The sequence below is a fragment of the Aphelocoma coerulescens genome, chromosome 2 (genome assembly GCF_041296385.1).
Source record: "Aphelocoma coerulescens isolate FSJ_1873_10779 chromosome 2, UR_Acoe_1.0, whole genome shotgun sequence".
Classification (NCBI taxonomy): Eukaryota; Metazoa; Chordata; class Aves; order Passeriformes; family Corvidae; genus Aphelocoma; species Aphelocoma coerulescens.
Window position 1 is genome coordinate 78,952,094 of NC_091015.1, and position 24,724 is coordinate 78,976,817.

General features: G+C 39.3%; 1 protein-coding gene across 9 annotated transcripts in view; it reads right to left on the bottom strand.

Annotated features, from left to right (window-relative positions):
- Window positions 1–24,724, bottom strand: part of FARS2 (phenylalanyl-tRNA synthetase 2, mitochondrial) — a 237,803-nt gene that overhangs the window by 153,545 nt on the left and 59,534 nt on the right. For all 9 annotated transcript variants that reach the window (XM_069008176.1, XM_069008181.1, XM_069008180.1 and 6 more), the window contains 2 exons: window positions 19,905–20,064; window positions 12,377–12,508 (listed from right to left, as the gene is read on the bottom strand). In XM_069008176.1, the coding sequence (XP_068864277.1) occupies window positions 12,377–12,508; window positions 19,905–20,064 (292 nt within the window). The remainder of the gene's footprint in view (window positions 1–12,376; window positions 12,509–19,904; window positions 20,065–24,724) is intronic.

Genomic DNA, 24,724 nt, shown 5'->3' on the forward strand with positions numbered 1-24,724 from the left:
TCAGAATGACTCCTCCTCATGCTTTTCGCCTCTCCCAGAGCAAAGCTTCAGCCATTTCACACCTGTGCAGACATGGAAAGCATGTCTGTACACTGGATTACCCAAACTAAAATTGTCATTGTACAAGAACAGTTGAGCAAGAAAATCAAAGTCAATGGACCACATCATAGACCATCAACAGAGGCCTTCAATCACCTGTCAAACACCTCTACTGTTCAAGGCATAAGCCCAGAACCAGGAGTAAAGCAATGCCTGAAACAAACCCTAGCCCTCAAAATTCAGTGTCTTGCACAAGACTTCCACAAGTACTGGAGAACAGAGCTGATGAGCTCATGCAGGCATCTCCCCTGTTGTCAAACTTCCTTGACACAGTTTCCGCAGCTGTGGTTTGAAAATCTTCTTGGGGTTGTCCTTCAGATGGCAGTATACTTGCTGCAATTACTCTCTTCTTCTATGAAGCCTTTTGGGTGTCTCCAGGGGGCCTGGGAAGGCCCTTCCAGCTCTGTATTGCACAAATGTGTGGAACACATAAAAGAAATTACCGATTCAGCGTCCCTTAGTTCACCTTCCTTCAACTCCACCTGTGAATTGTACCGTCACAGAGCTTTTCCCTAACTTAAGGTATATACATTTTTCTTCAAGCCCCATGAGAACAGAAATAATGAAAGGGAGATGGGAGTAAAGCAGCAAAAAGGTCACTGTAGGAGAACTCTAGCTTTTCAAATTTGAGCCTTTCAAGGAAAGAGTTGCTGATTTTCTCTTCCTGCAGAGTATCATAAGGCAGCAAGAAGGTCATTGTAGGGGAGCACTAGCTTTTTCAAAATTGAGCCTTTCAAGGAAAAGAATTAATGATTTTCTCTCACTGCTGAGTATCACACCTGCAGGTGTCATAGAAAGAAGACAGGAGGCTGTCTGTTGAAAATAAATGAACTTATGCTTTTTTATGATTGCAACTGTGTTTCTACCTCTAATAATTATCACATTAATTTAATCTACAAAAACAATGCCATCATGATCTCAACTCTGGGCACGCCTGTTGTAAAGTGGCTGCTGTTCCTTCCCTTCCTCTGAAAAACCCAACGGTCACTTTAACTAAGAACACCAGAATGGGACAGGCCATTTTTTTAATGTAATTTTTTATCTAAAAAAAAGATTTTTTATCTAATTATTTATCCATGAAGAAGAGGCAAGAATGTGAGAGCACTTTCTGTCCAACATCAGAGCAGTCACAGAGGTCTATAGGAAATGACCGGTTGTACTACTGCAAGTGCTCCTACACTTGGTGTAAGATGATCCCAATTTCCATCTATCTCATCTTCTAATTGCACTCCCTCTTGTCTTTAAATAATATTTCCTTCAGACTATCTGGTGAAAACTCCAGGGCAACACCAGTGTTTATGAAAGTTGTATAACATAACAATTATTTTTTAAAAATCAGCCATCAGTCATGTGAATATCCACTGATGATCTTGCACACTTCCCTACTCTCCCCTCTCCTGTTTTTAAGAGTTAGTGCTTCTGTGACAGCCACAAAGATGACAAATACAGAACTACTGATGGGGCACCACAAAATTACTCTATTTTCTATTCACTGAATTACAGTCATACATATCGAGTGTTTCTTTCTCTCCACCCTAGGATATACAGGTTTGCTTTTACTAAGATCATTCTGTATTGACTAACTGCATAGAAACAGAAACAGCACAAATTATGCTTTTTTTGAGCTAGAAACCAGACTGCTCAGCATCACATGCTGCCAAAACAAAAGAGCAGCTTGTTCCTTGTCCCACTAGGACAGCAGCTCATAGGGTCACATTTAAAGCAATGCAGATAGTCACCAGTGCATCACTCTCATCACCTGGATACTATTAAAAAACCACATATATGGCACAGAACAACCTAGGGTATCTACTTAGGATGCTACAACGTTTTTCTAATGTTTGCTTACAGCTCCTCCAATCAGCCATATGCAGAATATAGCAAGTGCTTATGCACAGTCTGCTCCACTTCACTAGTGATGTGTGAAAGATGAGATCAGTGTAGCCACAGTAACTTTTGTTTAAAACTAGTGTACAATTAAGTGCATCTTCAGATGGCTTAAGAGAGCTCCAACTTCTTGTTCTGGAGTGGCTCTAGTAAATTCCCATTTCTTTGTTTCTATGGCTCATATGCCTATGATATGCAACACCTGTTATTACACCTCCTCTGAACATGACCAGAACTTCAGGCTGTGAGGAACCAGACAAATAAATAAATAACCATGAGAGGGGCACAGGACAATCTTGCAAGCAGAGAACCCTAGAGAAAATAAACTCTCCTGTATAACATGAACTGCCACCTCTTATGAAATAAATAAATATAGCAGCAGCAAGTGGCAATACAGGTAGTGTACAGTTTTCCTTTCTAAGATCACCAGCTTTTATTCAATAAGATTATAAAGCAATTTAGCACTTGGAAAAGTGAGTAATTCTGCTCCTGTCTTGATTGGGATATGGTGGGTTCTAACACAGTAGCAGAGATATCCTGGCAGTTACAGTTTTTGCTGTGCACCATGCAGTAGTATTGTATTAAGACTATATTTCCCGAAGATGAAAAAAGGAGTCCCAGTCAGGAGTTTATCTTTGACTGTCACTTTTGAAACATGCTAAGCAAGTCTGAACTAATATGAGAAAAGGATTCTCCTCATTGTACTTTTTCTTTTGGAATAATTCATTAGCTAAATACTTTTTAACCAGTATAGGCAAAGCCCTAACTGGAGTCTCTTGCCTTATTTAAATAGATCCTACTAACTTTTCTTCTGTTATAATCCCCACTGCTATTTTATGTCAATCACCGTTCTAAAAGAAACTCAGTAAATCCACTTTTTTAAAAAAAAAAACAGCAAAAGCTCTGAATTACCATGTTGGTGACAATCTCTGTCATTAGAATAAAGAAGACTTGTACTTTTGAATGAGCGACTCAAACTTCAAGGCTGAAAACCACATTATTTTGTTACTTTTTCCTGTCTCCCCACAATTTTAAGATAAAGTAGAAATAAAAGTCATTGCAGGGTGAGGAGGTGAACAGCTCTAAAACTGCAGCCACCAGTTTATGGGTTTTTTACAGGATCTCTTTTTTTTACTTATTTTTTTTTCTTGATAAAGCCAACATTTTCACCCAGAGAATATAGAACTTTCCTAGATTTTCAAATACTCAGCTAAAGTTTTTAAATAATCCCAATGACCTCAAAAGCAAGAAAACAAACAAGCACTTTCCCCCTCCACTCCATTTGGCCAAAAAAGAAAATAGGCACAAGATGACTTCCATGATTACCTATAAAATTCCATTTGTTGTTACACACAAAGTTTCCTCGGACTCTGCCATGTATTTAGGATCAAACTTACTACTGATGCTCACTGCATAGTCATCAGAATACATAATTTATGCTATCCATTCTGTTCAGGAAGAAAGATATATTGCTTTATTATCTATTAGTAATCTGTGAAGTTATTTACATGGGGGAAAAGTGTTAATAAAGGCTGGCATTTTTTCCCTGATTCATTTCATGTACACCAGCAAATCTTGCCCCAAACTAGCTGGTACACTGCCAGGAACAGGCTGTCTCCTCTCTGTAGATTGTGCTGCAGTTGCCTTCCAGCAGCATGGAAGTGTCAAACCTGATCTAGATTCTTTCCCTCCTTCTGGAAAAAATGTTTATCCTTCACAGCATTATCACCTCCTTCTGAACACCTTTTTATTCACGTGTTGTAGGTTTTATCCTTTCTACTGCTTGTAGACACTGCCTGTTTATGAATGCTGAACAGGAAGGTAAATCTGGGTGTCTGAAGATGAAGCTCAAGCAAAACTGAAGCTAAGGTAGTCTTTGTAATACAAGTAGAAATGGCACCAGTGGGGCTGACATATATTTCTACAAAGCTAGAGTTTACAACACCATGCAAGGTTCTTCTGTTGGCAGGCAGTAATGACAGAGAAGCAGTGGCCCAGCCCTGGCTCTTGAGCTGTTCTGTATTTGCTCACATGCAATTCAAACAGTGGTGCCCAGCCAAGGCTCGCCCGCGTGGTCAGCAGTGGATCAGTATGCACTGGCACACAGACAGCTGGGCAATCCAATCCTCTCAGACTCCATCCGGAAGCAGCCATGAGCGGCTGGTGCCACTGGCTCAGCCTGGACGGCTGCCACAGCCTGGCTGTCATCACTAGAAAGCTGCCACTCTCTCTCAACTATACAACACACTTGGGTTTTCCCTTCCCCACCCCTTGTCCTCTAAAGACATGTGCCTCATAACTCATCACTCTGATAAATGGCATGGAGTTCAGAAGGCTGACCACCCACCCACACTGCCACTGGTTTGCTATTTTCTTAGCACACCTGCAGAGCAGAGAGAGGGAAGAGGTGCACGTTCAGCTCCAGCAGGAGACCTGCATTCACCTGTTCCTCTCACCAACTACCAACCTCAAAGATAAGAAATGCGGCACAACAGAAACATCCTAACCAAAGCTTCCCCCTCCAGAAATGAGAAATCAAGTTTGCATTTGTGATCTAGAGAAGAAAAATACTTCCTGAAATGCTTGATCTAATCTCAGCTGAACTGAATCTGTCTCAACTGAGCTTTGTGTATCAGAGTCAGAAACAGTTAGAGACATGCCTGTAAAATCTCTTCTCCAGCCTCAGCTGGGTAGTCCTGATAAATGTCCTGGGAACAGCAAAAATGAATATTGCAACACAACAAAAACACCCAGAGGGTATCCTAGCCTGATGAGGAATTACATTAGGCTCATTGAACCAACCCCTGGCTGATTAAAAACATTCAGCATTCACCATATAACAGTGTAGTAATTCAATAGTATTATTTAGATGTATTTTCATTTGCATAAATAAAGCCAAGGGAAACACCATTTCTGTGCCATAAATTGTTGCTATTCAAGGTTTCTGAGAGTAGCACTTTCTTTTACTTGGGAGCTGCTTAATAAACTACATTTATCATTATTTAGCCTTCTCTTGTGTGTGGTGGTCTAGTCCTCCTGCAGGATCCCAAGGAGACAAATCATAGTGAATTACTAAACCTTTAATTTACTTTTGATTAAAAAAACTTAAGGGAAGGAGAAGCAATACATACACGTGGGCAAACTGCTTCAAAGGCAACAGAGACTTTGGAAGGTGCAACTGCCTATCTCTTTTTTTTCTTTTCTAGATTTCAAATGGACTAAAAGAGGCCTCACATATGTTGAAAGGAGCTTTCATTCACTTAATAGAAAGATGTGCTGGTCAGTCAAATTAATACCCTTGCTGATTTCAAAGTTTATGTTAGACTGAGTTAACCCTTTGTCACATACATTTCTGTGCCGGAGAAAATGAAGCATGAAGACAAAGTAGTTTCTTAAATTATGAAGATAAGGAACTTATATTCCAACTAAAAATGTGATCTTGCACCATGAAAGGGAAATTACCCTCTAAATCTATTGACATTATTACTCTTAACATTAAGCTACAAAAATCATATAAACCCACAAATTCAAATGGCCATCCAAGTTTTATAATAACTACTTACTTCCAAGAATCAATCCTATACTTTTTCTTCCACAAGACACCCCTGTAAATAAATAACACATTTCCCAGGATAAGGTATAATAGAATTGTCATAAAATGGAATACTGTATTTGTTCAATATATTCAAACACTACAGATTGGAAGCAAGCTTATATTAATTCTTTTGAAGAATCCCAACTTTAACACAGATAATGAATCTGTCAAAGGTAATAATATGAGAGAAAGCAACATTTCAAAAATTTTATGGGTTCCTTCTGTATGAAAAACTTGATGAAAAAACAGCTTTAAAAATAGAGTTGTAAATGAAGTAGAAGACAACAGGCAAATTATCTTGACAAGGAAAAGGGAAGGGCAGAGGAAAGATTTAACTTTATAACACAACACACACATCAGACCTGGTGGTGTAGCCAGAGATAACAGAACAGGAGAAACAAACAGCAAATAAAACAATGTGCCCTTTGATTGACAGGAGCATCACCTCTGTATAACTCATTTCTGTGTTTTGAATTACTTATCAAGGGAAGACTTGGACTTCCTTCCAGTCAGTTCAAAAGAAACCAAAATAAAATCAAACCCAAAAAGCAATCTTCATACAAACACAAAAAATAAACTTTCTTCAATTTCTTGAGTAGAAAGGAGTTAGAAGAAATAGCTTTTCTATATAAGAGTCATCCCAATTTTAAAATATGTGCTCTTTAGAAACTTGAACCTCTGAAGTCCTAAGAGTCCAGATCTAATCCTGCCAAAATTTAAATCACAAGCTACAGCTCAGCTCATGTGGAATAGTACTGTATCTATTCCCTTTGCAGGACTGGGGTGCTTAACAAACCATCAGTTACATTTGCAATCACAAAGGAGGGTGACACTAATTGTTAGTCTGAAGATGCCAAGAAAGTCGCCAGTATTTCTGCAGTCACTTGCTATGGATGATTCCTTTACAGTTAAGAGATGTGGTAGTCAACTAAGAACACCTAATTGCCACTCCACATGCCACAACTTACATGACTGGGCCTTTATATGAACTATTTAAATTAAAAGTCATGTACATGTTTTGCTGGTAGCCACCCAGGTGACTACAATCACAGCTCCTCTCCTCATACAGACAGGGTAGATCACCACAGATTTTCAGGGAAAATCAGGTCCTCTGCCTTATTACTTATTCCCTTTTAAACTTATCAGCATTGTCTCAGGTACACACATCTATGGATGTGTACATATCCGTACATTTGTGGGTATCTGTATGATATCTGAAGAACAGAGATAAAAATTCAATCACATCTTTCTCCAAAAGCCCACAACTCCACACCAGCTCCAAGTTTGACTGAGCAATGCAAAATTTCAGTGGCTTCCAGCTCAACAGAAGGTCTCTCAACATAGCCAGATGTGACAATCAGTTTTTTTGATTTACACTGGGGGGGAGGAGGTGGGGTAGAAAACCACACACCAAAATTAAAACAGGCCAAATATGTCTGACTCTGTTTTAATTGGTCATCAATTTGTTTTGTCTCATTCTGTATTAATGTTTATACATATACACAGATATGTATGTATTTATGTGCAAATGTAAATCACGAGGATTGATGGAGACAAACGTGACCCAGGAGCTGAGATATAAAGCTTGGATTCAACTTCAGTTTCTTCAATAGGCAACCCTTGGGAAGTCAGTAAAACTCAGATGCTTTCTTATTTCCCATTAATTTTATTTCATCTGAGACATTGTATCTTCATGAGATATTAATTTTACCTTCAGGTACCTGCCTAAATTGGGAGACTCTCCTCCCCCTGAAGTCAGACATAGAAAGAGGCCACTCAGCAGCTTGATCCAAAAAGCTCCATACACTCAAAACAGACTGGAAGACTTTCGTTCTCTATTGAGTTTAAAAAGCCTGTAGGAAAGCTCACTTTAACTAAGGCACTCTTTGTCTGCAGTGGGCATGTGTGTCAGCCTCTGGTGTACTTCAGTTCCAGCCCACAAGTGAGGAATGAGGACACTTCGCTATCTCAGAGTGGTCTCAGGAGAGTAAGCACAGGAAGGGCTGGGAGAGTCAAAATACTACAGTAGTGTGGTTGTACAGGAGACAGGCAGTGACCTACCACGACCCCTGAGAGATTTGGGATGCGGAGCTGTGAAGCTTACATAGCAGTTTAAATCACTTTGGGTGCTCCTGTGGGAAGAACCAGCCCATCCAACAGTTCTACCTCACGTTCTTGGGAGGCCCCAGATGCTCGATACACCAACACCTCTGTAACTTTAATTTCACCTTGAAGGGTTTCAGACATGTATTTTAAATGCATTATATTTACCCTTCTACACTACATCCATACAGACACGTGCAGCATTAACTATTTCAAAGTCTCCACAGCGAGCTGTTAGCCGAGACAGAACATGGGCCTGCACACGATCGAAGCCACATGCACCATCTGCTCAAACATTTTAATGCAATTTACCAGGCAAGAGCTGAACAGGAAAAAAAACCTGATAGATGAAAGATATTAGATTTCCCCTTCTCCAAAATGCCTCCTGCTGCTTGATATATGAACCTCACTCACCCATACCTGATATTTAAAAACATATTCATAAATTTAAAAATAAAAGTACCACACCTGCAAGGTAACATTGACATAATTCTTCTGTTAACTACTAACCTGCTGCCCATGGAGAACTGTCCAAACTGATAATCCTATTGCCAAAACCAAAAAGGAGTGGACAAGTTAAGAACTTAAAAGTTGTTACTTCCACTCAAATAGCAATTTCAATGAACTTCAATAAATGAGTAAAGAATGAGAAAGATTTATTTATTTACTGCAGCATTGAAGTCAAACAAGTTCTACATGTTAAGACTTGTGTTTGGCTGAAGGTGGCAGCCCTGGGCCTAGTACTATTTGAATTTTGGGAATAAGTCCTGCAAATGATCTGTAAAAGGGATTCCAAATGGCAAAGGCTTACACTTCAAGAATCAGGTTTCGTGACAAACAATCTCCCACCTTTTAAAACAAAAGTAATGATTTGAAGAACTTAGGACAAACAACTTCTGTCATGTTCAACAGTATTCATAAAGATGTTTAGAGGGGGTTAGCAATTTTTCCATTATTAGAAATACTCACAAAATTAACAAGAAATTAGGACAACTACCTTTGCTATAAATTCAATTGCTATAAATTCAATTTCCTCTTTCAAACCCCCACACCATTCCCTATTCCTTTTAAGCTGACAATAAAAAATAAATTAAAAAAAAAAAACATAAATAAATAAAATCAGTTTCATAAGACTGTAAACGTCACTGTTAATTTCTGATGTGAAAGGTAGAAAAATCTGCATACAGCAGGAATGTTCTACCAATTTGTCTCACTGATAGCCCAAATACAGCAGCCTTTGTGATTCATAATTTTAGGAAATGAGACCTCAACCTGAGCTGCCCCCCAGAGCTGAATGTCTGACTGTGTGCTGGGATGCTTCAACCATCAGCTAACAATCAAAAGCCATCATCTGGAGCAGTCATCATACCAAAACCTCACCTTCTTTTTCAACTCAAGGCTCATTAAAGGTCAACACAGCAAAATGAGTACTAAGAATTAACAGAAAAGGAAAAAAGAAGCCTGGAGAAGATGCAGGCAGGAGTGATCATGACTCAGAACATATGGATAAGCTCCCACATAGGGAGGGACTGTCTGACCAGCACTCTTTGGCTTGGAAAGAAGTCAATGACAAGAGTTACAACTGAGATCTAAACAAATACCAAGTGGCTTAAACAAGGAAAACGAAAGAGAGGCTCACTAACTCTTCTCGCATGACATAAGAGGTCTGACTGTATCTCTAAGTTGTTGGTTAGAACAAAAAAGAAGTGATTCCTCACACAGGCAATTTAAGACATTGTAGAGAGTAAAGGTTTACTAGGACGCAAATATTTCAACAAATGAACGGAAGAAAATTCCACAATGACTACTGAAAACAAATGTGCAATTTTCAGCTCAGGAAACATGCAGCTGCAGGAGCATATCAGGGAAGGATCAGTATAACCATGCCTGTCCTATTCATCTGTAGGCACTGGACTGGGATGTCATCATGATACAGCAATGCCCTGGATTTCAGGTTGGATCTGCTGTGCCACCCTTACATTATTTTATTGTATACCTCAGGACTTAAAAACATCATGAAAAATCTTACAAAAAAAATTACAGAGTTCTCTTCTTTTTGTTGTTTGTTTGTTTGTTTGTGAGTAGGGGTTTGTTTGGGGCGGGGGGGAGTGTTTATTTGGGTTTGGTTTTATTTTTAAATGATTTCGTTTATAGTCTCATAGTTTCGAAGTAAACTTTAGTTCAATTTACTTTCTTCCGTCCCCAGCTAACATATTCTGCAACACTGAGCACTGAGAACATTGCCATTGATTTCCATCAGCAAAGGATCACACCCTAACTGCTTCCAATTTCACAGTTACTAAGCAACACCAAGTGATCACAGCCTCTGAGTAAGCAACGTCCTGTATTCAAAAGTTTGAATTGTAGAACTCCATACAGACTTGGAACTTCAGCACCTGCCAATGAACACTAGCTTTGCAAATCTCAGATAACAAACTCCTGAAGTACAGAAATACATACCTTGGGTGCTGTTAATTGAAATTAGCTCTTCTGAACCACAAAATTTCCTTGTATCCTCATCATGGACCTAAAACTGAGAGTACTTCCTACTCTACTGCAAAGTTTCTATATTTTTCCCAGTATTAACCAGAACAGAACCCCTCTTCTTTATATCAAAATTCATACATATCACTCCTATTAAAGTTATGTATTCAGGTATAAAGATGAAAAAGAAAACACACAAAAATGGTAAGTTAAACAGTACAATAAATTAGATTTTATACTTCTTACTGAACACTGATTACCAAATGATCTTCTTGTTCACATTATATCGAATACTTGTTCCAGTTTAGCACCATCAGCCTTAGGGGAACATGTAACATCATCCCTTACAATTCAGTGCATCTTCAGAGTACTGTGTATTTTTTTAATGATTACATAAAAATACTGTAATAGGGTTTATGTTTTTCTTTTAAAATAGTATCACTGTTAGAAATACTATCACTGTCAGAAAATAGAAAATAATACCATATTATTCTTTGTTGTTGTTGTTGTAGGAGACTTTCCTGAATGTAAGCAGCTCTTAAAAAAAAAATAGATAAATTTGCTTTAATGAAGATGGTACTTGCAGCCTTTACTAAATTGTACGTGCTCATCTACACAGTAAGACAACAGAAACCCAGAAACCTTGCTTGCTGCTAACATGGAAAATCTGAGTGGTCCAGAAGACTGGATCCATTACCCAGTGAATGACTAAGAATGAAGCTGGCTGTCCTCGCTTAGAAAATCCTGATCTGGTCTAACATTTAAAAAATGTGAAATTTCAAGGGTGAGAAAGTGCTATGGAAGCCCACACATGAGAAAGCTGCAAAAAAAAAAAAAGTGCTGCAGAAACCTCTGGTGTTTCATGTACATCCATTCACACACACACACAAATGTATACAGTAATTGTTTTGAGACACAGTTTAGCTCTTTTCTCACCCATTAGAGGAACCTAATCATAAGACTTGAGCAACATAAAAGCTTTTGAAGCAGAAAGACTAGACATTGGTGTGTTACATCTAATGGAAACCATATTACACAGCAGTCTTTCACTTCTGAGACTGATTAGAAGCTGTATTGTATTTACCACACTATGAAGACAATAACCTGAGACAGAACATTAGCATAAATCATTAATTCATTGTGGGGAAATTCTGAAAGAGGATATCTTTCTAAAGGGAAAATGATCACATTAAAATACAGGCAAACTTTGAGGAAAACAAGCTGTGCCAAGTAAATGGTGCCAAAATTAAGTAATTCATAGTTCTCATACTTGGTCTTCAATAGGAAAAATTTAGAGCACATGAAAATACAACAACAGCTTAACAAACCAATGGGAAAAAAGTCAACTGAGTATTACCTCGGCTATCTGAAAGCCCACTTGCTGGAATTAAACAGATCATATTCCAAAAGGCTCACGTAGCTAATAAATAGTACTGGAAGACAGTGAACGACAGAGGACTGAGCACAAGTAGACTGTCCTGTGCTTACTAAGAATTGCCTATTCGCAGCAAATGAAAAAGCAAGCATGCAAAATTCTCCATATAAAAATAATTAGAAAAAATCCACCAATTTCTCCTCTCCTTCTTTAATACTTACATGTAAGTTTTAGAAAGCAGAATTGTCACGTGACATTGCTCTGCAATAATTTCAATTAAAATAAATGATGTTGCTTTTAATGCAATTTACAACCTCATAAATAACCAACCTGAGGAGAAAAGAAACAAAACAAAAGAAAAAAGCTACCTACCATTTACCCAGCAACCAAATACCAGTATGAAAGATATCACATTCCTCTTTCTATGTTTTAGATATAGAGGAGCATTTTGATATTCCAGATATTAGGGGATGTTAGTGGCTACTGATACTTTTAAGTCATTACTAAGAATGCACCTGAAATCTCTTGGGAAAGAAAAAAACCCCGCATGCCCTTATTTGCAGGTTCTCTTTTATAGCTGACTTCTGTCTGTCTCCTTACTGCACAAAATAAAAGGCAAGCTTTCTGTTTGCAGGCTCCAGGTCACTTGCTCAGTTGCCACCCTCAAATCACAGCACGCAAGGGCTGCATTGCACCTGAGGAGTATTTGTGGCGGCTGCCACGCAGAGATGTCTGTGCTCACCAGGGTAGAAGGGGGCATTCCAGACTGTGAAGCTGATTGTGCTGAAGTGTTTGCTAACAGAGATGTCAATGAAGTAAAGGAGTTTCAGTACCTGAGTTAACAAGCTGCTGCTCCATGACCCCACAGCCCAGGACCTCCATCCATTCTCCTTGGAAGTTGATCTCCATCTCAAAGGAAGGGTGAGTAAATGGGAAGTAGCAATCTACCCATCTGACTTGCAGTCCTGTATCAGTGTTTGAAAAATAAATAAATATGAAAGGGTGTATGCTTAAAAGGCCATCCCTCCAACCATCTGTAAAACTTGTCCTTCAACTAATGACATGAATTACAGCAATCCAGAGAAAATAAATAGCAAACAAACTAATTTACAACACTTGTGCGAGGCGATAAATCTTAAAACCTGTGAAAAAAAATGACCATGTCTTTTCTAATATGAAAAATGCTTTGTGCAATTCAAGCACCCTTTGGAACCAAATCAATCATTTGTCAAACTCTAGCAACCACCTGGCATCGAACAAAAATGAGCCAAGATAATGGGAAAGTCAGTAATTTTGTTATTTTTTGCACCAGGAAATGACTAACTGCTTCTCACAGGAAAAGCTAGCTAAGTCTTTAATTTTTACTTAGTATTTTATGGATTGCCTAGGCAAGTAATTTTTTTTCATCAGAACTTAATTAAAATACAGAGATATTATCTCTGTATATGTTTAAATATGAAAGTTTAAATTGATATGAATATACACAAATAGAAATATATTTTCAGAGTTGTACATTATTAAGTTATGCAACACATGCACAGAGCATTCTGGACCCGGTAGGTAAGTGTAAGAGAAAAGCCTCACTTGGTAAGTCCCCACCATCCTCTCCAGCTCAGCACTTCTGCAAATACCACTGTGCAAAACAAGGAAAGTCCTGGCATCTCAGAGCAGTGGAGCCAGAAGAGAGCAAGGTCTTCAGTGCTAACAATAGCAGAGTTGTTGTCCAAGCCCTCATTATATTTGATGAGCTTTAGTTCTTCTAATGATTTACAGCACCTTTGTTTCACTAAACAATTTTTTCTAACTATTAGGTGTCAGGAAAGAAGTCTCAGAAACATGAACCATAGAAACTCAAAAGAGAACTGAAATGCAAATTCTGTAAGCTAAGCTAATGTCTTAACCCCAAATCCATCTCCTCTTCAGTTAGGCCAAATGCTAATCAGTGTTAGGATCATTAAGAACCAGGCAGGTCCAGCTTCGAAAACAAGGAGCACTGCAAAGGAAGTGCGGGTGACAGCAACTGTTAAAATTCCTGGTTTGATCTTCTGGCCTTTTTGGGGTTGTTTCATAAAAGGAATGTAAAACATGAAATTGCATGATTCATACGGGAAGTTTTTCAAATAAAAACATTTTATGTAGCCTCAAGGATTAGATCTTCTTTAATTACTTCTGAAACATCAAATTACGACAAAGGTATACATGCACGGCCAAAACATAAAATACCTCCTAATAGTCACAGTGAACTTTCTAGATGCTGTGAAATTTCAAATGGCAAGGCAGGTTTCAACACAAAGAGACTGGTACTTCTAGATTTTCTTTGCTTTCTTAAAAACCAACCTCAGGAAATTACATGAATAATTAAAAAGCTTTTTGGTAACTGTATATACAGAACTCAGAAAACTGGAAGTATTTGCAATAGTTTCATTCACAACTGTACTGTGACTTACAGCAATCATTTTATTGCCTTTTTTTTGTCTGCGTGACAATAAAAAAATACATTGATGAACATAGTCGTGTATACAATAGTATGGTGTGCAGAAAACATTTTTTTTATTTGCTGATCTTGGCATTTTTAATCCTAGGGCTGTGAACATATAAAATATTCTCATTTAGCTTGCAACATTTGCAACTGTAGCAACTACATTGAATATTCAACTAGTTTCATTCAGTAACAACATTCAGATAATGGTTTCTTATTAATCCTCTGATTACTTAAAAAATGAAGCTCTGGGAAAAATAGGATTTCTCAGCTGTTTGTTCTTAATTAAAATAAATTTTAAAAGGTAAAAAAAGAATTTAAAGCTCTTTTTATTTTTGAATTTTAATGCATACTAATACTTAAGAGGCTTCTGTTTTAAATGCAAATAAGCAAAAAACCAAAAATCTAAATAAACCAAAACAAATTCACAATGAAGAAACAACTCTCACCTTCATTCTGTTCTCTAAATTAATAGTTAATCCCACATACCACAATAATTTTATTCATACAGTATCCAGGCCATTTGGGAATACCTCTCTAGTTTATATTCAAGTGTTCTTTCAGACTTCTGGCTCTAGAAGACTTTACTGAAAAGCAGAGGGTGCTCAGCCTTCAGCAACATTAACTGCATTTCTATAGAGTGTCACAGAATAAATGGGTACATTTATTATTTAGATACAAAATATTGTCTTGGTGCTCAATATATTCCCAAGGAATAAAGGGCATTGCTTAAACTCAGCAAATTAACCCACTACAAATTTAAAAGGATTATGATGATTAGGCTTCCTGTAGTACTACGTAATTTGCCTGATTTGGCCTAATTTAGTTCTTCACATACAGCCTATGAAATACTGGCAAAACTGATATTTTCTAGAAATTTTAGGAGACACATATCTGTCTTAAAGTAGGCACTTACAAGAGCACAATGCTGAACCTAATCAAAGCCTGACAACTAGACACAAACTCCGTAACTTTTCCGGTTCAAAGAAATTATTTGTGTTATCAGACACAAACACACCTGCTCATTTCAGAGCCTCACAGTGTTCATGGGAGTCCTTCCAGTGTGCAGGTGTACATTCATAACTGTGCTGGGTTGATTCTGGCTGAACACCAGGTCCCCAGCAAAGCTGCTCTACCACTCCCCTCCTCATCTGGACTGAGGGGAGAAAAGATAATGAAAGGCTCATGGGTCAAGGTAAGGTCAGGGAGAGATCACTCACCAATTACAGTTGTGGCCAAAACAGACTTGACTTGGGGAGTTGTTTAATTTATTACCAATAAAATCAGAGTAGGATAATGGGAAATAAAACTAAATCTTGAAAACAACTTCCCCCCATCCCTCCCTTCTTCTGGGCTCAACTCCACTCCCAAATTCTCTACCTCCTCCCCAACAGCAATGGGGATGGGGAATGGGGGCTGCAGTCAGTTCATCACCCATTTTCTCTGCCACTCTTAACCTGCTCCAGGGTGGCGTCATGCCCACCAAAGACAGTCCTTCATTAATTGCACCAGCCTGAGTCCCTCCACAGGGTGCAGTCCCCTCAGGAACCTTTTGTTCCAGCATGGATCTCTCCACAGGGCCACAGGTACTGCCAAGAGCCTGCTCCAACACAGGTTTCCAACAGGGTCCCAGCCTTCTTTGGGAATCTACCTGCTCCAGCATAGGGTCCTCCATGGGCTGCAGGTGGATCTCTGTATCGCCATGGACCTCCACGGGCTGCAGGGGCACAGCTGCTTCACCATGATCTGCACTATGGGCTGCAGGGGAAACTCAGCTCAGGCACCTGGAGCACCTCCGCTCCCCCCTCCTCCACTGACCTTGTGTCTCAAGAAAGGTATCTGAAGCGCTGCTTCTCACACATGTTCTCATTCCTCTCCCTGGCTGCAATTGTGCCGGATTTTTTTCCTCCCTTTTAAAATGTGTTATCCCAGAGGTGCTACTACCATCACTGATAGGCTCAGCCTTGGCCAGCATTGGGTCCACCTTGGAGCCAACTGGCACCATCTCTGTCAGACATGGGGCAAACTTCTGGCACCTCCTCACAGATGCCACCCCTGTAGTCTCCCTGCTACCAAAACCTTGCCATGCAAACCCAATACAGTAACTTCTATTTCAGATCAGGATGGAAACAGTGAATAATTATTGTTATTTCTGAACACTGAATCCAGGTAAGCAATTGGTTGTAGCCTGCACTCAAAAGTAATGGTGTTACCAGATATTAAGCTAAACAAGTGATAGCCTAATTGAGTCTCATAAAGAAAAAGGCTTGACCAAAGGCACTGAAAAAGAAAGAAAAGAAAAAAAGAACAAACACTTTAAAGCAGCCTGTTGCTACACTACAGCACAGAAGCAACAAAGCCTGAGACCCAGATGGTCTTCACTGACCAGAAATTCTCTTTGTTGCTGTGAGGATTATTTTTAGAGATGAGGTTATGGAAGAGAAAGGAGAGAGGTGCAGGGTGGGTGCTGGGAAGCACAGAAGGTATTGAACTGTGGCCTCTTGAGGTGTGTGTCAATTTGTAAGTACTCTGCACCTTGTTGTTTCAGATAATTCATCATGCAGCAGACAGGAGCTGGCTGCCCATATAAACTTGCATTAGATCACATTTTTCAGAAGTTATTAGCTAGACCATTATGTCCCTGATAATTTTATTTTTTTTCAACTTGTTACACTCATAGATTGCCATGCACTCAAAAGAGGTATCAGTACAACAGAATTAAGAAGGAGAATGAGCAGAACAGCATGTTTGATTTAAAAGACATCCAGTGGTGGTTCAGAGAGAACCAGCAGTGGCAAACCCATCAGTCAAAGCACAGCATTACTCATTCTCATGCCTTCCCTTACCAGTGCCTAGGAACTGGGTAGATAAATATGGAACAGCAGTGAATTTTGAGCCATTTCATCTAAAGCAATGAATCACAGAACCAGCACACAGTCATTATTTTCTATTTGCTATAGTAAGGTTACTTCTGAATCTCTCAGGGTTCAGAAAGCTCTTGGCCAACTACAGAGAGGTTAGAGAAAGAACCATAGTTGAGAAAGACTGGCTACCTTTATGAGGAAGTCATGGACAGCCTTGATACAAGATAGCTAAAATGAGAACTAACAGACTACCTACACTGGCAGATCTGTATGGGGAGATGGAGGTGTAACTTAAATTAGTGGATTTTAAGTGTGCACCTTATGCAGGTAACAGACGAAAACTAAGGAAGGTGGTGTCTAGGTGTAGTATTTGAATTAGCTTCCTGACAGAAAAATGGAAGAAACTGAAAGACAATCACTTGTAGAATGCAAAATCAGGCATGTCATAGCACCAGAAAATGCCATAAGAACTACCTTACATTGTCAAGTTTTTAAGACAACTGATTGCATGCTCCAGAACTTTCTCCCTCCTCTACTACCTGTCATTCCTTTGCCTGTTGGCAAATCCAGAAAGACATAAAAAGACGAACTTTTGGGGTAAGTGCAGATTTCTATGAAGTCTTTGACCTTCCTCAGGATAACACAGTGATTTTTAAGCAACTTTGTTTTGTCAGCACTGAATTATCCAAATAGTGTGGTAGGAATCAGATAGAGCACAACTGTCTCATTAAATATTAGGAAAACTAACCTAGAACAACACATAAGAAAAAGAAAACAGAAAAAGGCAGGTAGGTGATATGACCTTTCTGCAGAGATCCTGCAGAGATCCTAAATCTATCATCAACCTGAGCTAGTAAATTCCCAGAGAATCACTGCAAGAAGCACAGCTTCCAAATCCAGGACTTCAGGCACAATCTAGTTTATGCAAAACTAACATGCACAGCAGACTTAATCTACAATCCAAACAATCTGCCCATGAAAAACAGTTGACTCTATGACAATGCAACATTTCAGTCACTTACTGCAGCTGTGGTCATGCTATCCTGCTAGAAAAGATGTGCAACTTCACTACAGTATTCTGCTGACAGCACAGGCTGTAAAGAATACAACTGATGTCAAGTATAAAGGCAATGAAATTTTTGCTTTTAACAGAACATGGGGCCTTACGAAATATCCACATAAAGGAAAAACATAGAATTTTCCAAGAAAACACATTTAAACACATTTTAAATTTTAAGTTAAAATTTACAGGAGTCGAGAAGTACAAAGTAATCAAGAGTACTGTGTAAAGTGAAGAGTAAAATGCTAGTTAAGAGATGACAGCTATCAAAAGACAAATTTATTTATGTGTGCTCCGAGCCAGTTGCAGTGCACTGATGTCATACACCTTCTGCCTAACATGGACTTTGCTCTTTGAATACTTTGAATTCCAGTATTTCCATGAATGGGGGGGGCAGGGGGAGGAAGGTGGTGGGGAATACAAACATATCTATACATGCATATCTATAATTAGATTTAATTCAATAACTGTATCTTGTGTTTGTATTTCAGGAAAAATACTGGGGGTATAGAAATAGAAAATCCCTACAGTAAGAAGGTGGCATCTAGTTTTAGTTTGTACATTTAAAATAATTTATGAATATATTTTAATGTCTTTCTAGCTACTGTGTGGACTGTAGAAGAACTAGTAATAGCCACATGCTAAGGCTTAAAGTGCAGCATCTGTCAACAGCTAGAGAAGGATGTCACTGCAGTCTGAGATACCACTAATAACTCCTAGAAATTGCTCACTTTAAACATCCTCAGCATCTGAGGTTGATCTAAATACATAATTCTTACTGTTACTCACTTTCATTCTAATTTTGTATGTTTCAAAAGGCCACTGTTACATAAAATACACCTATAAGAAGCTCTGAGCTGAGGAACTTAAAAATATTTGTCCAGGTGGAGTAGAACAAAAACTGGTAAAAGTTCTGCTTGCTATAAGTCAACTTTAGAAATCCAGAAAAATATTCAATTCAAGCAGTCATATATAGAACTTGATATCATTATCAATCCACTCTTGGAAGTACTGCTCTAAGTGCAGTAAGCATCTTTAAAGACCTTAGAAAGTAGACAAGATACCTCATGCATTCTAATACCATGCAGTATTTCCTCAACAGAAAAATGAATCAGCTCAGGAGAGCAGCCTCCATGCCAGGAAATAGCATTAATGTAGCAATTCTGACTCAGGCCATTTATAATTTCAGTTCCTGAAACTGAAAGCAGGTATTTCTGAGGAGAGAATACTTCATTCATATACACATTCATTACCCTTCCTCATTCCACTGTAAGTACCAAAAAACAACTATTTTTCAGCTTGATGTGAACTTAGCAAACATGGTTTGTCCTCAGCTGGAAGTTTTAATTTATCTGCATAAGGAAACTGCTCACGGCGCTTTGTGTGCACACGCAGCAGAGCAGCACATGGACACACGCACCCCTTCCCTGCTCCTGCCCATCCCCATGCCACTGGTGCAGGATGTGAACACTTCCCAGCTGCACCCAAACTCTCATGCACCTCAGATGCGATGCTGCACCCATGGTCCATCCCTCCAGGGACATGGGAGGCCCAAGTGGATGAAGCAGAGGGGGTCCTGCACTGCTTTGCGCTGGAGCTGCCTCTCCTGGCAGGACCCACGCTGACAGGCCTTTAGCACACAGCTTCTGCCAGACCACTGCTTGCAGTTGGCTCTCCACAAGTCACCACCTGTATTCATGCCCACTATGTTACCCTGACACGCTGCACACCAAAATATTTTCACAAAAACCTGCTGAGTCAACACAGTGTTGTGTGCACCAGTATTTAGGAAAATCCAGAGAGGAGTGTGTGGCCTCTTGGAAAAACCCATGTGTCTGCTTCTGTATTGCCAGCTGCCAACACAACCCCTAAGCTTCCTGTCTGTGCAGCAAAATGTTTGCGAAAGCCCAAATGACTACAGCCATGAGCAGTCTGGGGGAAAAGGTGCAAGAACCTACCATCACCAAAGATGTGAGTCATGAGCTTTGTGAGCACTTGCTTCAGGTTGAACTCTACCAGCCTCACTGCCTCCATGGTGTGACACTCCTGCTTGTGTGCAGTGCGATGGCCTTGCTCAAACAGCTGTAAACCTTCACCATCTTTAATGCTGGAGAACAACTAGAACAAAACCACAAAAACACCAGTGTTTTGCATCAGTGACCTTCTAAACGAAAATAAAGAATGAAGTTTCATTGATTTAAGTGGGAGTCTTACCTGCTAGGTCTGCACTGTGAAAAACAAACATAAAGGCTGTGACTTTATACAAATTCTGTCCACTAAATGCAGAGATGAATAATCATAAGAACAAAAATACTCAAATAATCAAATCTTGTTTATTTCTGTACTATATCTTCAAATAATACAATTAGCTTCAGGAAAATAATAATTTACAAAATGAACATCTCTCCTTTTCTGATTTGTTACTTTGAAAGTTATCATGCAGAACAAAGTACTCTGTACAGTGTATTACACCCCAAAAACTACAAAACACAGTGGCATTTATCATGACTTCAACTTTTTTAGTACTTGAATGATGTAAAAGAAATACCACAACACCAAAAAGGAAACAAAAACACAAAAACACAAAACCAAGCGAACAACAAAAAAACCAGACCCAACCTCCCACCAAAAAAATGAAACCCAAAAAAAAGCCAAAAAAACCCAAACAAACGCTGGCAGTTTAATGAGACTTAAGCTGCTTACAGTTGATTCATCTTGGGTACAGTTTATTCATCTAAGGACCACCATTTTCCTGCATATTGCCACACACAGCATCCTTTTTGTGAACAGGAATTTTGTCAATGGGGCATTTAAGGATTCGTGATCTCAGGTGGGGGTTTCCAGATAAATTACAAAGCACAGGGACAGCTGTTTTGGGATGTAGGAGACTTGCTCTTCACTCAGACACTGCTCCCCACCACATCTGCTGCAAGTTGAAGATTTCTGTTTCTGGCATATCCCCGTATGTTTCTGGCCAGGTGATCCTGGACAGATACATACCAGCAAATCTATATCCTTTTCAGAAAGACCAATAAAACATGCTCATTAAACAACATTGTTGGAGGCTCTGTGTCTTGGGGAGACAAGCAGGCAGTTTTACAGTCTAAAGAGCATTTTTGTTGGAAATCCTTACAGCTGTGCAAAACCCCTATCTCTGGGGTGAAGTCTGGAGGGTAGGGAGAGCCAATTGTGAAAGTGTTTCTAGTGCCCTTTCCTACCCCTGCTCCTCCACCTTTCCACAGTCAATCAAGCACAGAGGGAAAAAACATGCACTGAGATTTTCTTCCCATTAATCCTCCCAGCATAACTAGCTCTTACTCAGGAGATGCCATGACTAGGTGTGCAATCTTAACAACTCACGGATGCCCACAGAAGTTGTTTTAACTGTAAAACTGTAGTTTGATGCCTTCAGAGCACTAAATGCTCTAAACAAAAAGTTCAAATGAATATCTGGTAGTCCACAAATGCTGGATACAATTAATTAGGACTAGTTTCTAGCACATTTCCCACAGATACAACAAATGAAGAGTCTGAGTTCAGACAGCATGCAAACTAGCACCACAGTGGATTAAAGGAAAAACAAAAAACCATCCAGTAGCCTAAATTTTTATTGCTAACCACAAGGAGTTTGCTGGCAGATACAGAAAACACCTCTCCAGTTAATCTCCTGAGTGTGCTGCAGAAAATACTAAATTAAAAAGGAAAGTAGAAATACAAAATAAAATGACTCTCCATCAGTCTAACAAAAATGCCTTTACTAACCAAAAGGCAGCAGCTTGACAAACAAAGTATCACACATTTAAGTAACACGTTCTTTATTCAAGTGCTCATCTGAGAGATTAAACCCCCTTCTTCGTACTGGCATTATTCCTACCTTGGCTGGAACAAGCAGATAATACCCACTCTGTAACTAACTTGCTGTCAGCAATGCAGATCGGTCATCCAGCATGTGGTTTTGAAAGCCAGGAGGAATTCAGAGAGGCCAGCATTAGCCTAGGGAGTATAATTGTCTTAGGCTCACCGGGTGGCCAGTGGAGAGACACAGCCTCCCTCACAGAGGAACACGGAGTGGCTAAATTAGGTTCCTGCTCTGAACTATCCTATGCAGGTAGCTGTTTTTTCTATTGACTCACTCACTAAGCCAGAAACACCCTTCAGGCAACAGAGATGTTCCCTCTTTGGACCAGAATACACTGTATTTACACGTTAGAATGTACATTCATTATTTTACCTATCAGCAGTATTTTAGGACATGAAACTCTCTTCCTCCTTTTCCCCTTCACTCCTCCCTTCAGCTGAAGACTGGCTCCTCAGACCACTGCAAGGAACAGACAGTCTGGACACTAGCCTTTAAAACACAGCATACATATCAACAAGTACGTAGAAATACTTTTCCTTACTATTGTATTATTCCTGAAATGCTGATATCACAATTACAGTCTTAAGCAAAATTCTATTTCAGTGGTTTATATCAGATGTGGAAATGAAATACATGCAAGAATCATTAAGTACACTGGATCATAATCCAGCCCTGTAACCTGCCTGAGTCCTCATCCTGCCAAACCAGTCATATGCAACATCTCCTTCTCCAAGCCAGGACAAATGTCCATGCAGCAGTGTGCTGAGCCAGGCTGGGAGGTGGCTCTGGATGGGTGGTAACCCAGGAGAAGGGAAGAAACTGAGGGATGTGAAAAAATGATCAAGTTTAGCTTAGTAATGAAATCTCAGCATAGCAGCAACACCAAGAGATGAGCTGGCACATGGAACAGGGCTGGGCCACTTTGGGCACAGGCGTGACTCCAGTCCAGTTCAGACAGGCTCTGAAAACACAGCCATAGGGAAGGTCCCTGAGAGACAGGCAAGACAACAGCCTGTCAGTCAGGCAATGAAAGGCACTTTGGTATTCTCCATAGAGGCTCCATCAGCTGCAGATGGGGTTATAGAGTGAAAAAAAGAGATGCCTTACAGTTGTATTAATATTTATTCCCGACTTTCCATTCACTGACATTGCTAGGTCAATATGAGCAGCTTTACCAATACACCAATTTCACTATTACAATGATTGAAGTAAGTACATGTCTTGGATTAGAAACACTTCAACATTTCTGTACACATAAAGCTGGGAAAGTCAAAGCTTGAATAAAATGAAGAATCACCTACAGTCACTCCTTTCTGATGTCATCTTTTCTCAAGCACATATCTGAGCAAATGGAGAAAAAAAATACCTAACAGTCTTGCATAAAACACTGACACATCCAAGACAACATTTTCATGTACATTCATTCCTTCAGTGCAGACTAAAGCAGCGTGCACTATCTTACTGTATTGAATACGATCAGTCACTACTACAACCAGGAAAAAAATTTCCTGTAGCCATAAATCGAGCATCTTCGTGTCTTTCTAGTGTAAGGACAAGAAGATTTTTCTTTGAGTGAAGGTGTGCAAAATATTGAATACTGTATCACCATGCAGAAGTCAAAAAATTAACACTTACCAGGATTTATCAGCATATCTGACTGGTGCTGCATTATGAAGGAGAAGGCAGAAAGGAATTCAAGTGACCTAACCATGTGGCATGAAGTTTACTCACAGTTTAGCTCATAATAAAAATAAATTAAAATCTGGTAACATGTAATGGCAAGAAGACATGGAGTTTTAACTGGACAAGTACAAATGGAGCTATGCTCCTTCAAAAGCACATTCCAGTATTTCTCAGCCTGGCATAAAGGGCAGAAGTCACATGTGTAATTTAAACAAAGACCCCAGCATTTCTTCGGTCACTTGAAAAACTTCTTTGTCTCACATCCCTTCATTATCCATACATTTAGTATTCAGTCCAAAATAAGTGTCTCTTTGCAGGATGGCATTCATAGGTTTCAGATCAGAGAGATCTGTAACTACATCCTGTCTTTCCACAATGCAGTTGTGTATTCCTCCTGCCACTCATGCATACACCAGTGATCAAGATAATGAATAAATCATGCTCATGTACTTATACTCACAGATAAACCATCATTTAAGATTATCTCTATATCAGGATCTGCACATGACAACACCCAACCTTGCCACACCAAATACATTTTGTCTCACTGGCCCTAATAAATATCCCTAAAAATGAACCAACAGCTGCACTCTGAACCCACTTACAAACAGCAAACCCTTTCCACAACATTTTAAGTGTGCTGTGGAACTCAGGACTCAACCAATGGATCAAGAATTACGAAGATGATGCCACCAACAGATGGCTCAAGGAGAAAACCTAATGTCAGTCTCAGTCAGCCACCAAGATGTAAACATAGACCGTGATCCAGTCAGTTCCAGGTACCAAAGAGAGATCCACATGACATGAAGGCTCTTCATGTCATATCAATAAGAATTTTTGGGGGTAGAAAATGGCAAAAATGACTTCAACCCACAAGCTTGGGGTTGAACCTTAATTTCTACATCCTTCCATTTCCACTCCTCCAATTGCAGCAAAGAAAGGTAATCTCTGTTGCTTTTTGGGGGTAGAGGGCTTGTTTTTTGGGTTTTTTAACCTAATCAAACTGTTTCTGTAAGAAAAGTGAAAACAATAAAGATGTTTCCAAACCAGAAAGAAAAAGTAACACCGCTACACAGATACCTGATACAACGATTAAGACACACATGATAGACTTCTGTTGTTATGGCAGTAGAAATTCCTGTACTTTTAAGCACCTTAGACTTCCCAAATACACTTGTAGGCATTTTGCTCTTTTTTTTCCCTGCACAGTTTAAATACTGCATTGAATATATATAA